This window comes from Clytia hemisphaerica, unplaced genomic scaffold (genome assembly GCF_902728285.1).
Source record: "Clytia hemisphaerica strain Z4C2 unplaced genomic scaffold, Clytia hemisphaerica genome assembly, whole genome shotgun sequence".
In the NCBI taxonomy this organism is placed as follows: domain Eukaryota; kingdom Metazoa; phylum Cnidaria; class Hydrozoa; order Leptothecata; family Clytiidae; genus Clytia; species Clytia hemisphaerica.
Genome location: NW_027104489.1, coordinates 364,709 through 380,703, shown reverse-complemented (window position 1 = coordinate 380,703; position 15,995 = coordinate 364,709). Strand labels below are relative to the sequence as shown.

General features: G+C 37.6%; 2 protein-coding genes across 3 annotated transcripts; both read left to right on the top strand.

Annotated features, from left to right (window-relative positions):
• The first annotated feature begins 1,224 nt into the window (after positions 1–1,224).
• LOC136821528 (uncharacterized) lies at positions 1,225–11,954 on the top strand. Its single transcript, XM_067077752.1, has 11 exons — positions 1,225–1,474; positions 7,998–8,065; positions 8,353–8,520; positions 8,797–8,980; positions 9,176–9,229; positions 9,545–9,643; positions 9,826–9,906; positions 10,102–10,185; positions 10,906–10,974; positions 11,095–11,163; positions 11,629–11,954. Exons 1-11 carry the CDS (start codon positions 1,450–1,452, stop codon positions 11,940–11,942), a joined length of 1,215 nt encoding a protein of 404 aa, XP_066933853.1. The 5' UTR covers positions 1,225–1,449; the 3' UTR covers positions 11,943–11,954.
• A 75-nt stretch (positions 11,955–12,029) lies between these two features.
• On the top strand, positions 12,030–14,247 carry LOC136821529 (uncharacterized). Of its 2 annotated transcripts, none has more exons than XM_067077753.1 (4): positions 12,030–13,113; positions 13,266–13,573; positions 13,820–13,878; positions 14,042–14,247. In XM_067077753.1, exons 1-4 carry the CDS (start codon positions 13,075–13,077, stop codon positions 14,209–14,211), a joined length of 576 nt encoding a protein of 191 aa, XP_066933854.1. In that variant the 5' UTR covers positions 12,030–13,074; the 3' UTR covers positions 14,212–14,247. The 2 variants fall into 2 exon arrangements, with proteins under 2 accessions (XP_066933854.1, XP_066933855.1); XM_067077754.1 differs by having other exon boundaries at positions 12,117–13,113; positions 13,266–13,450.
• The last annotated feature ends 1,748 nt before the right edge of the window (positions 14,248–15,995 follow it).

Sequence of the window (15,995 nt, the reverse complement as noted above, 5' to 3'; positions counted from 1 at the left end):
ATTTGGTACCAACAATTAACAAACCGACACGTAGACTAGTAAACTAGTCGTTGAAAACAGACCCATATACAAAAAATTCAAGCTCCACATAAAAAGAATCGAAGAGGTGAGGTTGCGTGTCTTTTCTGAATTTCAACGCCTAGAAGCTTCTTCCCTCAAAAAACGTTGTTTAATTTTACAACCTTTTTTAGGTTTTTGAGAATCCATCCAACTTTTTTGAATAAATGATATTTCATAGTAACATTAAACATGGGAACATATAAATAAATGTGCATTTCCAAAAATGCAATAAACAGAAAGAAAAATAAATGCAATCCCGCACGGGTCAGACATACAAAAATCTGTATGTCTCTCCTTACGATTTTAGGTGAAGAAAGAAAGGCGTTGGAAGAAGCTTCTAGTCGGTTATTTTCCTTTTCTGTCACGCGCGCTGAATATTTAATTAGTGTTTACATTATTTGATTGACAGTTTTATTATAAGTAATAACCGACTAGTTTACTAGTCTAACCGACACGAGTTACGCAAAAAACTACAACACTATTTGACAACATTATTACCAATGACTTTTTCGATAATTTTACAGGAGTTATTAAATCAGACGTCTCTGATCATTTTCCAAATTTTCTGATCTGTGAAAAAGATCTCAAACTTCAAAAACCTGAGACAACGCTTTACTGACAACAAGTCGACAAAGAAATTTTGTGACAATCTACGAGCTCTAAACTTGTTACAGAGACTCGTTGAAATTAAGGTCTTATTTCCCTATTTCAAAATAATTTTGAGATTGATTTCAAAATTTTCGTTTCCATAGTGATGCTATTGTTTAAGGTCTTGAGTTTATCAAATCTTCTAATTTGTATAAGACCTATTGATTAGGAGTCTAATAAAAGAAAAACAAACAAGTATCATAATAGCTTATGATTTTATTGATTGAAAATTGAAAAAAACTATTGAAAAAGGGTAAAGGGACCTTTTCCCCGCTAAAAATATTTCCCGCTCGAAATACAGCTGGAGGCTAGAAACAAAAGAGTAAATTCTAAAAGGGCCATGGGATCTCTATTGATAATGAAACCATTTAACAATTGGATAAAAACATTTCTTTATTGTATTGTGGACCATTTGTTTGCTTATTAACAAGAAAACAAATTGTAAAAGGGCCATTGGATCTTTTATCTATTGAGGTGATAAAGCCATTTAATGTATTTTCAACCTATTCTCACCCGTTAAAACAACGATTACCCTGTTTTGTGCAAAACCGCTAAAACAATGATTATCTCAGTTTTTGCGGCGGTGGTTCTAGCGTATAGCTTTCTGAATACTGTTGGAAAAAACTCTTGTCTATTGCTCATTCCGACATTTTAATTTTTCCGGGGGTTTTGCTGTTGGTACACTTTTGATGTTCCCTTTCTGCTTGCTTCTGCTAATTACGTATCATTATATGTCATACAATGGAAATAATTAACCAAGAAGAAGGTATGTACAAGGGTAGAAAGGTTATATGGAACAACAATTTCTCAGCCAGGCCAGGATTTTGTTATATACAGCTATACTTTATATACTTATTTCAGAACCCTCTACTGCTGCCCTCTTCATTCTCACCACTTCTGTTACTACAATGCTGCCTGCATTGTAATCATGACCCTTGACAACCCCAGTAGAACTCCCCAGAAATTTCCGGGGTGAACTGGGGGAGGGGGGGTGACAAACTTAACCTATTGACCATAACCATCAGACAATCTCAATCAAATGGGATCGACGATCGAACCAGTCGAACTAAATCGAAACAACCCCAGAAAATATCACCCCCGCCTCGAATAATGGCCGGAAACTATGTGTCTGGACAGCCCCAAATCCATTGAATGGGATCTGACTTATTATAGCCAGACGATCTCAATCGACGATTGAACCCAGTCGAACCAAATCGAACGCAATCGACCGATTGAAATTCGATCATCGATTCCGTTTGATTGAGATCGTCTGGCTTTATTCTTGCAGCTTCCCAACATCCAAGCTTTCAAATATCACAAGCCAAATGAGATTACTTTCGATTTCCCAAAGAAATCATACAATGAACAATCCGGGGGGTCAATGAATCGACGATCGAACGCAATTGAGCGCAATCGAACATCAATCGAACGCAATCAATTATCAATCGAATCTGAAAATTGCGGTAATGTTCGATTGGGATTCGATTGCGTTCAACTGGTTATCGTTGATTTCGTTCGATTGAGATCGTCTGGATATTACCCAGAATTTTGACATTCGATTGAGATTCGATTGCGTTCGACAATCGAATTTCAATCCGTCGATTGCATTCGATTTGGTTTGACTGATTCGATCGTCGATTTCGTTCGATTGAGATCGTCTGGATATTACCCAGAATTTTGACATTCGATTGAGATTCGATTGCGTTTGACAATCGAATTTCAATCGGTCGATTGTATTCGATTTGGTTTGACTGGTTCGATCGTCGATTCCGTTCGATTGAGATCGTCTGGTGATGTTTGAGAGCTTGGATGTTGGAAAGCTGCAAGAATAAAGCCAGACAATCTCAATCGAACGGAATCGACGATCGAACCAGTCGAACAACAATCGAACCAATCGAATATTACCCAGAATTTTGACGTTCGATTGCGTTCGACAATCGAAGTTCAATCGGTCGATTGCGTTCGATTTGGTTTGACTGGTTCGACTGGTTCGATCGTCGCTTCCGTTCGATTGAGATCATCTGGGTGTTCTGGATAATATTCGATTGGTTCGATTGTTGTTCGACTGGTACTGGTTCGATTGTCGTTACTGCATTCGATTGTCTTCCTTAAAATACAAAGAACCATACAGCCTGTTTTTTGGTTTTGAATAGGTCCACGAATCAGACTAGAGCTTTAACGAGTACCGTGAGATTGGGTCTCAATTAGACAATCTCAATTGTGAGATTGGGTCTCAATTAGACAATCTCAATTAAACGGAACCGACGGTTGAACCAAATCCCAATCGAATATTGCCGCAATTTTCAGATTCAATTGATATTCGATTGCAATCCAATTTCAATCAGTCGATTGGGTTCGATTTGGTACGACTGGTTTGATCGTCGATTCCGTTCGATTGAGATCGTCTGGTCTACTCTACCATTTTAATTTTGATTTAATTTTGTATTTTACTTATTTTTTATTTTGTATTTATTTTTTATGTTTGGAAAATACATCGGTGGTTGCCAAATAAACATATACAAACCCAATCCAACGCACTCAAACACAATCGAATGCAGTCGAATCCTAATCGAACGCGATCGAATATCAATCGAATCTGAAATTTGCGGTACTGTAATATTCAATTGAAATTTGATTGCGTTCGACAATCAAATTTCAATCGGTCGATTGCGTTCGATTGAGATCGTCTGGTTATAGCAGCTCCCTGATGGATTCTCTGGAAATTTCTAGGGCCAGGGTAGGGAATATTCCTGCAACGATGGGGTGATCTGGATGATCTGGGGGCCAGTCTGGAATTAGTGCACACAGTATAGTTCGCCAAATATATTTGACGTGAGAATGTGTAATCAGTGTAATCTGTTTCACCTGTTTTCACCATCAAAACATATCTGTTTGTTGCTTTTGCAGGGATTCCATACTGGTCTCTTATAACCCCAGAAACCCGGAAATTTTTTGATAACCCTGGAAGCCCCTGAATACCTCCGATTGCTCCCAGAAGGTCAATCAGGTCAACTAGATCAAAAACGCATCATTTTAATAGAGAACGTCAATTTTTAAATGCTGCTCAAAACACTAGATTTATTACTTGATTATTACAAAATCTTTCAAAATCATTAGTGCTCTTGTTACACAGCTTTTGAACAATTGAACCCAAAAATTTAGTTGCAATTTATGATAAAACAACGTTGCTGTTTTTAATCGTTCTTTCACTCACGAGGTTAAATTTTTCACTGAACGTTTTAACTCTAAAATGAAGAATTTCCAGCTTGCGGTTCTTCAGAAATCACTAATAAGGTGATAACATACATTTTCACTTCTAAGATGAAGTGCAAGTTACTTATGTTGTAATTAACTTTGCAATCGTGTACAATTCTATGGTTCTATTGTTTTAGATAAATTACCATGGTAACGGCACATGGATTCCCCGGAATATAGTTGGGAAGCAAATTTTCACTTGTGTGTTACAAATTATGTGATATGCTACCGTGAAGTAGGGTAATTTGCATTAGTGGAGGCTAACATGCATAGCCCTCAAATGAATGACCTGACTGGTCCTTAAAATGCAAAGTTGAATAAAAACAAAAATGGTAGAGTAGAGCTGCGAGTGCAGCTGCGTGGTTCCTTTGTTTTGACATTTTGCTGCTTTGATTTGTCAGTCATTTGAGGGCTATGCATGTTAGCCTCCACTGATGCAAGTTACCTGACTTCACGATACTCATTTCAGAGCGTCAGTATAATAAGCCTTTTTCTAAATTCCTAACCATTGTTAACAAAAATTAGTTTAATGCTTGTTCATACATCATGAATCTCACTCTGTAGAGTTTTTTTTATGCATTTCAAGGCCTTAAAAATGATACGTTTTTGATCTGGACTGGACTGAAGATCTCCTGGAACCCCCCAGTTACCCCTTGATAACCCCCCAGTTACCCCTTGATAACCCCGAATCACCCGGAACGTGATCTAGCCTATAGCAACCCCTGGTTCGCCCAGGAAATTTATGGGGGCTGTCCATGGGTTGAAATTACAAGATACCCAAGATCCCATCATTCCCTCAGATGCACCTAAATCCCTTGAAACACCATCAACCCCTGGACTGTCCTGAAAACTTTGGCTATATACGTCTTTACTGGTATACAACACACCATGATGAGAAGGAAAGGACAAATGGATGGACAGATCTGACCATTGGTACACACAGGAAAAAAAATACTTTTGTATCAGGACACATTGCTCCTGAAATTTTCAAGAGTGAATGAGTGTTAATATTTCCCTTGCCCAGTCACATCAATTTCTATAAAAAATTTGCATTTTTAAATTGTGTAGATTGTCTAATAAGTAATAGTGTGTCTCAAAGGAGTAAACTTTTTAAGGCGTACTTGTTGCACCATTGACTTTTTGACCTAGTGGGGAGTTTTTAAATTTAGCGCACAATGTATACATTTCCTTATGCGCGAAAATTAGTACCTTATAATATAAGGTAATTAATTACCTGGTGTGGATAATTATTTTTTTATGACTGGATAGTACATTAGGTATACAACTTTTTTTAAGTGGGTTTAAAATTACCCAAAATGGTAATTAAAAAATCTACCATTTAAATGCAAAAATATTATCTCCTGACCAAGCCTTTACTCTGTGTGGACTTTTGGGTTAGCTAACTGACTGACTGACTGACTGACTGACTGACTGACTGACTGACTGACTGACTGACTGACTGACTGACTGACTGACTGACTGACTGACTGACTGACTGACTGACTGACTGACTGACTGACTGACTGACTGACTGACTGACTGACTGACTGACTGACTGACTGACTGACTGACTGACTGACTGACTGACTGACTGACTGACTGACTGACTGACTGACTGACTGACTGACTGACTGACTGACTGACTGACTGACTGACTGACTGACTGACTGACTGACTGACTGACTGACTGACTGACTGACTGACTGACTGACTGACTGACTGACTGACTGACTGACTGACTGACTGACTGACTGACTGACTGACTGACTGACTGACTGACTGACTGACTGACTGACTGACTGACTGACTGACTGACTGACTGACTGACTGACTGACTGACTGACTGACTGACTGACTGACTGACTGACTGACTGACTGACTGACTGACTGACTGACTGACTGACTGACTGACTGACTGACTGACTGACTGACTGACTGACTGACTGACTGACTGACTGACTGACTGACTGACTGACTGACTGACTGACTGACTGACTGACTGACTGACTGACTGACTGACTGACTGACTGACTGACTGACTGACTGACTGACTGACTGACTGACTGACTGACTGACTGACTGACTGACTGACTGACTGACTGACTGACTGACTGACTGACTGACTGACTGACTGACTGACTGACTGACTGACTGACTGACTGACTGACTGACTGACTGACTGACTGACTGACTGACTGACTGACTGACTGACTGACTGACTGACTGACTGACTGACTGACTGACTGACTGACTGACTGACTGACTGACTGACTGACTGACTGACTGACTGACTGACTGACTGACTGACTGACTGACTGACTGACTGACTGACTGACTGACTGACTGACTGACTGACTGACTGACTGACTGACTGACTGACTGACTGACTGACTGACTGACTGACTGACTGACTGACTGACTGACTGACTGACTGACTGACTGACTGACTGACTGACTGACTGACTGACTGACTGACTGACTGACTGACTGACTGACTGACTGACTGACTGACTGACTGACTGACTGACTGACTGACTGACTGACTGACTGACTGACTGACTGACTGACTGACTGACTGACTGACTGACTGACTGACTGACTGACTGACTGACTGACTGACTGACTGACTGACTGACTGACTGACTGACTGACTGACTGACTGACTGACTGACGACTGACTGACTGACTGACTGACTGACTGACTGACTGACTGACTGACTGACTGACTGACTGACTGACTGACTGACTGACTGACTGACTGACTGACTGACTGACTGACTGACTGACTGACTGACTGACTGACTGACTGACTGACTGACTGACTGACTGACTGACTGACTGACTGACTGACTGACTGACTGACTGACTGACTGACTGACTGACTGACTGACTGACTGACTGACTGACTGACTGACTGACTGACTGACTGACTGACTGACTGACTGACTGACTGACTGACTGACTGACTGACTGACTGACTGACTGACTGACTGACTGACTGACTGACTGACTGACTGACTGACTGACTGACTGACTGACTGACTGACTGACTGACTGACTGACTGACTGACTGACTGACTGACTGACTGACTGACTGACTGACTGACTGACTGACTGACTGACTGACTGACTGACTGACTGACTGACTGACTGACTGACTGACTGACTGACTGACTGACTGACTGACTGACTGACTGACTGACTGACTGACTGACTGACTGACTGACTGACTGACTGACTGACTGACTGACTGACTGACTGACTGACTGACTGACTGACTGACTGACTGACTGACTGACTGACTGACTGACTGACTGACTGACTGACTGACTGACTGACTGACTGACTGACTGACTGACTGACTGACTGACTGACTGACTGACTGACTGACTGACTGACTGACTGACTGACTGACTGACTGACTGACTGACTGACTGACTGACTGACTGACTGACTGACTGACTGACTGACTGACTGACTGACTGACTGACTGACTGACTGACTGACTGACTGACTGACTGACTGACTGACTGACTGACTGACTGACTGACTGACTGACTGACTGACTGACTGACTGACTGACTGACTGACTGACTGACTGACTGACTGACTGACTGACTGACTGACTGACTGACTGACTGACTTTTAGAGAAGAGAAGGTTTTTTTTCAATCAATTTCCTTTGTGAGGCTTAATGTTTTACAAAGGGGATTCTGAAAGAAATTGTATCTTTAAACCATTTTCATGACTATGACCAACCATGAACAAGCTACTGATGATTTGGATGACCATGATCTGGATGATCGACTGATTGACTTGACAACAAACATACATACTTGTTACCCCATCGAAACGTAAGTGTTATATTTTTCAATTTGGAGTAGCAGCAAATTGTTATGAAGTTGACTTTATGAGAGCAGTCCAGAGTTAAACCCAGACTCGTCATAAGGTGCGATCTGGCTAAACCTGTTCAAAAGGTTTTCACCGTGGCATCTAAAAAAATGTTATTAATAGAATTGTTTTCTTTTTTTTTAGATGTCCATGCATTTCTGAGCTCGGAGGACTTTGATGAACCACCAAGTAAAAAACCAAGATTGAAAAAGGTAACCATCAAATTTCCAATGTCTGAAATGTAATGGCAGAGCAGTTGCTCTTGAGTACCCTACCAATTGTTTTTTTTTACTCTCTATCGTTTTGTAAACTTTTGGAAACAAAAGTTGGCAATTTAGATTTGGCAAGAAATTTTAATTCTTTTTGATTCTTTTTCGTTAATATTTTTAATGTTAATGTAATAATTTGATAAGCTTCAATAAATGGATATAAGAAAATTAAACGATGATAAACTTAAAACGCTGTTTGTTTAAAAATACGCACCATTTCTTAAATTTAGTGTTGTCAAACATGCAAAGTTGATTTGCCCAGCATTGCAAGCAAAACATGTAATGCATGTGGGTCAAAACAAAGGATGAAAAGGCCAAGGAATGAAGAGGACCTGGACCAATACGTCCCTAAAGGAAAAATCGATCCTTGCGAACAAAAGTTCATAATTCGAAAAAGAGTATGTATATAACTTATGCATTCTTTTTCTTAATCAATATAGGTCAATGTTTCTTTTACCACCCTTATAAAGTTTTTTATTATGTACAGAATAATATTGTTTTAGTGATTCAAGGTTTTCTATATTTTCCTTCCTTGCTATTTCAAATTTAATAACGAAAATGTAGATTTCATGAACGCAAGATTTCAAAATGCTAACTCATTACGTAAATTTGGTTTGTTCATAGGTTCATTTTTAAACTTCTAAATATAACTAGTTTTTACTTTTTTACTTTAGTGCTATATTCTTAACAAAAAAGAGAACTATCATTGTGTAGTTCTCCATTTGAGTGGGACAAAAAGGGTGGCTGTCGACAGCTACGCGACACCTGGCTTTGCGCACGACTTTATGACAGGGCTCAGCGTGGAGTCAAGTAAGTTTGGAGATGTCATCAAGGACACATTCAAAACGGCGTATAAACGTAAATAGTTTTACCCTACATCCACTTATTATATGCTTTGGGGTTTTTGATAAGGAGTTTACTAGTTTATGCTTTATAGAGAACTTCTAGTGAGATTTTGACCTGGGGCCAGTCTGTTTCTAGGATCAGTGATCGTTTAATGGGGGAGTCCGCTTTAGACCATGCTTGATTTACCTTTGATGTCATTTATTTTAGAATTCTTAAAGAAACAAGAACAATCGGAAGCAGAAAATGCAGACCCTCCTGAAGGTAAAGCAATAAAACATTTTTATGCACAATAAGTTTAACAAAGTTTTTAACTACACTGTCAATTGTATAAAAAAAACAAAGCTCAGAAATGAGAAAACTTTAAATAAAAATAAGGATATAATTGGCATCAGTTGGCTTGCAAAATCTAAATTTTTGTCAACCAGTAGTTGAAGGTACACTCCTTATTAACTTTTTTAGAATCTGATACATCACTTGATAATAACTTAAAATGATGATAACTTTTACATTTATGAAGGTTTTTTTTCTGTCTTTAACTAAAAAATCATTTTTTTAAATATTTTATGATTTTTGTAGGTTCAACATTTTCCGAAAATTACGAGGCACCAGAAAAGTTACAAACTCCAAAGCCAGCTGCTCCCGAATCAACAGTAACTGTTGAATCAACAGTTGAAGGTATTCCTTAAAGCTTTTTCAGGATCTGTTACTAATAATTCAAATTCAAAATAAATTCAAGTACTTCTGCATTTTATGAATTAGGTTTTCGTTAAACATAATTTGCATGAATTAAAGTTTTTCAGGAAAAAATTTCTGTCGAAAAAGAATAATTTTTCTATCATATTTTATAATTTTTGTAGGTTCAACAATTTCCGACAATCACCAGCTTTCAGAAAATTTACAAGCTCTAAATCCAGTTGCACCTGAATCAACAGTTGAAGGTATTCCTGAAAGCTTTTCCAGGATCTGTTACTAATAATTCAAATTCAAAATAAATTCAAGTACTTCTGCATTTTATGAATAAGGTTTTCGTTAAACATAATTTGCATGAATCAAAGTTTTTCAGGAAAAAATATCTGTCTAAACTAAAAAAATATTTTTTTCTATATAATTATATGTTTTATATTTTTTTGTAGGTTCAACATCATTTTCCGACAATTACGAGGCACCAGATAATTTACAAGCTCTAAAGCCAGTTGTCCCCGAATCAACAGTTGAAGGTATGTGTCGTGAAACTTTGATTTAATTTTTGACAGTTTACTGTGAATCATTTTATTTCAAATCTTTTGACTAAAGGTTTTTGTTACGCAGTACTTTATTATTTTGTTAAGAAAATACTTCTTTTTGAATCCAACAGGAACAAATATTCGTAATACGAAAAAGGCATTTGGTTCTCTTAAAGTTTCCCCTCCTTCTGCCAAAGCTGTTCAAGGCGTGTTTGGTAACAACATCACTCATTACATATTATTGTTGGTTTGCCGTCACCCGACCGACCCTACCTCGATACCTGCCGACCCAAAAATTTTATTGCCATTTTAAAGAAGATTTTTTTTCCTTCAACTTCAAATAATAAAAAATCAAAACTCGTATCTTGTTTCTCTCAAGCATAAGAATCGTAAATTCCCTGCTAGCACTTCTGTTTTTTATTCAAAATTACCTAAATGTAAACAAACTGTTAACCCTTCCATGGACGAAAATTTCATAAATCGCCAAAATAAAAAAAAATTCCGACCGACCGACCCACCTCCAAAATCTAGGGTCTGGTGAAGGCAAACCAACAATTTTTTAAGCCCAGCCTTAGTATTACTTTTTTATCTACATGCCTTCCTTTGCTAAATTCACTATTCTTTCTAATTATTAATATTGAGAACCGGTCATGGAGAACAAGGGCTACGCTTTGCGTAATCTAGTTGTTCTGAGAGCTTTTCGAATGTTTATAGATTCGAATATTATCTCCAAAAAGTCTCCAGAGTCAGAGTCAGCTGCTGTCACACAATCACCAGTCCAAGGTATACCTCGTTGAACTTTGATTAAATTTGATATTTCTATCATTCTCTTTATGCAAAATGTTCTGAGGGAAAAATGTTTGAAGTGCATATAAAATAACAACTTCCTTTCAAATTTAACAGCTTCAGGTTCACGAGAGATACCATTTCCCTGGCCATCTACGGCCCAAAAAATCGTCGAAGGTGTACTTGGTAAGGTTTTTATTATTCCGATTGCTGGGAAATGTTATAAAGGTCTTTAAAATGTCTTTTCAATAAAGTTTCTCGAAAAATGTAAACGAGCTAGACAAGAGACATAGAGGTTTCTAGAAGTTTCTAGAGGGACCCCCTTAGGTAAGAGGACCCCCCTTAGAAACTATGCAGAGAACGCGAAGAGAACGTGTCGTCTTTTTTTTATGTTGAATAACCAACGAGTTCGTTTTGGACATCAAAACGAGGAATTTTCATTTTGAGTATTATTATACGAATCAATCAAATCATGATTCAAATCTTGAATTTTCACCATGGTATATTAAAGAAGAGATAATTCCGTGTGTCTCCAGGCTATATCTTTTTTTGCTATTTTTATCCTTTGACTTTGTACATTTTTATTTCCCTTAAATGCTACATCCGTCATTATACTTCAAACAGCTAATTAAAATTTTCTTTGTATTTTAGAACTTTCAAAGAAAGAAGTAAAGGCTGGAATGATTGTTCCGGTGTATGCTAACCCCGCCCATCCATCAAACGACTCCTTCTGGTTGTTTCTGTTGTCGGCAGTATCAGTTCGAAAGATTAAAGGGGTCTATTTGGAAAGAGATAAATCGTCTACGGGATATATTCTTGGGCAATCCGAAAGCCTAACATGGAATTGTATTGTGCGAAAGAATACTACCCACAAAACGTTTTACGCGGTGGAGATGGCCCATAAAGACGGCGTTTATAATTTACCATCTCTGGGAACTCAGTTCTTAAATATTAAAACAAATTAATTTTTGGGCTAATTTCGCGGTTTTCTTTTTTGTTTTACGCTAAAATCCCCTAGGAAAATGAAAAATGTTTACAAACCTTAATTAGGTATATGGCATTTGAATTTATAAGTGTAATGGAATTTCATTTTCCAAACTTGTATTGAGTTTGTCCTTTGAGATTGGTAATGATTAAGTTTTTCTTTAGTCTTAGATGAAATTTGTTCGATACGTGAGATACGTGACTGTCTTAAATGGCAGTCAGCCTGTCCCAAGCCAGGATAAAGACAGAGGGACCCAGAGAGGACTAATTATCTTTTCATTATAACATCGTCCCTCTAAGAGGAAAAAGAATTCGGCCACTCTTTGTTGTTTGTAGAGCTGACAGGAGAAAAATTTAATTTTTTCATACTATATATATTTGCCTAGTACATCAGGATGTGCGAGGATGTCTACTGCCTGGTGTCTAGTGCAGTCGGCTCCAAAGGAGTCTAAGGTGTTTACACCTTCGTTGATTCATTTTCTGTTTTCTTCTCCTGTCAGTCTACCTGGAGTTTGTTGACATCTTGTACAGGTCGCTGGGTTAATGTCGCCTGACTGTCTTAAATGACAGTCAGCCTGTCCCAAGCCAGGATAAAGACAGAGGGACCCAGAGAGGACTAATTATCTTTTCATTATAACATTGTCTCTCTAAGAGGAAAAAGAATTCGGCCACTCTTTGTTGTTTGTAGGTCTGAGATGAGAAAACATTTTATTTTTTCATACTATATATATGCTGCTCTGCCACCCAAATCTCCTGAAAGAAATTCTTTGAATTTCTTCACATATATTATGTATTTGATAAAAAAAATTCGTTTTCCATGGAACTGGGCTAAAATAAAAGTTACACCGCATCACTTTTATAATACAGGTCATAATATGAATTTATTTTCGAATCCAAAGCAAAAAACTAAACATAAATCCGAGTTTCATGCACTTTGTACAATCGTCAGATGTCTTCTGATGTTATCGGGCGATTGGACAAAGTGCATGAAACTCGGATTTATGTTTTATTTTTTTGGATTTGAAAATAATTCATATTGAAAAAAGCTCTGTGTGTTCACCATTTATTATTAATACAGGTTACATTAATAATAACAATTCAACCAAAGAAATAATGCCCAAGTCCGGAAAGTACAAGCTTGGTGGCCCTGTGGTAAGTACATTGTTTCAAAAATCTAAGGTGTTATAACTGTCATAATTTGGGCTTATTTCAAAAATCTTCTTCTTGCAAATAAACTGTATAAGCCTGTAAGCCCTTTATATTAGAATGTTTTGTTTTAACTTCAATTTCGTTCGTTTTTACAGATTGATCGTAGCAAACAAAGTGGAACCTGCCGTGTCAAAGATTGTAAATATTATCACAAGTTTCTCAAAAATTTGAAAGGGCATATCGAGCGTACGCACAGTTTGACGTTGGCAGAACATAAAAAATTGCCTCCGTCATTGCTGGGTATTGCCATAAAACAAAACGAGGGTAAAGATTATATGAGGTACAGGGTAGCAGAACCGTGCCAAATTGAGGGCTGTAAAAAATTTATGAAGCCTTTTAATGATCTTACCCGACACTTAAGAATTTCGCACGATCTTACTAGAAAAGAGTATAATGAAAAAAGGTATTTTTGGGTTTTACTAACTTCTACTACTTTTCAGTTCTAAAATTCAGCGTTTTCAAGTATTACAATTTCGAAAGAATTAAAATGATTATAATGTATGCAAAACTTTTAGCTCTACTCTATTCGTACTAAGGGAGGGGGTGTTCATGATGTGGGACTGATAGCTACTGAAATAAAAATGCTATGCCAAGAATATTTTGTGTCTTTTCCTAACGAATAAGGTTAAATCAATTTATCTTTTTTTAGAAAACTTTCCATGGCCAAGGACGTTATTATTAACGAAAATATGAATGCTTCAATAACAGGTGATTTTCAATAATTTAGCTATGTGAATTTAAATTTAAAGAATCTCGCTATTGCAACAATGAGTTTCTTTAAAATAAAATTCTTGTCGTTTGACTGGAAAAATAGTTTTAAACTAGTTCATTTGTATTGTAATTATACACTCCTTCTACTATGGTTTTATAGGTATGCCAAGTGAAACGAACAATCAGGACTTGACAGCGGTTGACTCGGAAAACCAAAGTGATCCGGATTCGGACAAAGAAAGTCTAGATTCAGACGAACGGAGTGTGTTGGATTCAGATGTCCCTCCTTCTTCACCATTCAACCCGGAAGAATATATATTTTTTAGGTGATTTGATTCGATCAATAATATCTTGAAAAGAAAAAAACTTCCAATCTATTATTTTTTCTTTTCCATTCAAACATTTGGGGTGTTTCAGAACAGAACTTATTCCTCGTAATGTGATACCTTGAAATAACTGATTTTAGCGTGAATTTGATTTGACTTACAAATAGCAAAAACACCTTTAAGGCAGGGTTCAAACTCCATTTGGCGGAGTTTGGCTTAAAAACCACCAAATTTATCTCCCTCCAAAATTAGCTCCAATGGGCTCTTCCAGAAAAAAATTGTACATGGGGATGGAGGATAAAACAATTTTTAGTGATTTACCCCCGAACAGGGTGACTTTTGCCCCCCCCCCCGGACAATAGGCTTTACCCCCCGGACAAGCATCTGCTGACCCCCCGGACGAGGCAAATTTTGATGATTTTTTGCTACCCCGCGGACAAAATATCCTCCACCCCCCATGTACAATTTTTTTCTGGAAGGGCCCAATATGATTTTTGTCCTGGGTACCAAAATATCTCATATAGCCCTGTATACAGGGGTTAGTATGATAATAGGGCTTGTACCGTCCAATTTCGGTAGATTCGAAACGCATTTTGAAAATTTTTGTTTTGAGTACCAAAATATCTCAAATAGCCACGTATACAGGGGTTAGTATGACAGTAAGGCTTGTATCGTTCAATTTCGACAAAATGAGAACGCATTGTGAAAATTTTTGTTTTGAGTACCAAAATATCTCAAATAGCCACGTATACAGGGGTTAGTATGACAGTAGGGCTTGTATCGTCCAATTTCGGCAGAATGAGAACGCATTTTGAATTTTCTGTTTTGAGTACCAAAATATCTCAAATAGCCATGTATACAGGGGTTAGTATGATAGTAGGGCTTGTATCGTCCAATTTCGGCAGAATGAGAACGCATTTTGAATTTTTGTTTTGAGTACCAAAATATCTCAAATAGCCACGTATACAGGGGTTAGTATGACAGTAGGGCTTGTATCGTCCAATTTCGGCAGAATGAGAACGCATTTTGAATTTTCTGTTTTGAGTACCAAAATACCTCAAATAGCCATGTATACTGGGGGTAGTATGATAGTAGGGCTTGTATCGTCCAATTTCGGCAGAATGAGACGCATTTTGAATTTTTGTTTTGAGTACCAAAATACCTCAAATAGCCACGTATACAGGGGTTAGTATGATAGTAGGGCTTGTATCGTTCAATTTCGACAGAATGAGAACGCATTTTGAATTTTTGTTTTGAGTACCAAAATATCTCAAATAGCCACGTATACAGGGGTTAGTATGATAGTAGGGCTTGTATCGTCCAATTTCGACAGAATGAGAACGCATTTTGAAAATTTTTGTTTTGAGTACCAAAATATCTCAAATAGCCACGTATACAGGGGTTAGTATGATAGTAGGGCTTGTATCGTCCAATTTCGACAGAATGAGAACGCATTTTGAATTTTTGTTTTGAGTACCAAAATATCTCAAATAGCCACGTATACAGGGGTTAGTATGATAGTAGGGCTTGTATCGTCCAATTTCGAAAGAATGAGAACGCATTTTGAATTTTTGTTTTGAGTACCAAAATATCTCAAATAGCCACGTATACAGGGGTTAGTATGATAGTAGGGCTTGTATCGTTCAATTTCGAAAGAATGAGAACGCATTTTGAATTTTTGTTTTGAGTACCAAAATATCTCAAATAGCCACGTATACAGGGGTTAGTATGATAGTAGGGCTTGTATCGTCCAATTTCGACAGAATGAGAACGCATTTTGAAAATTTT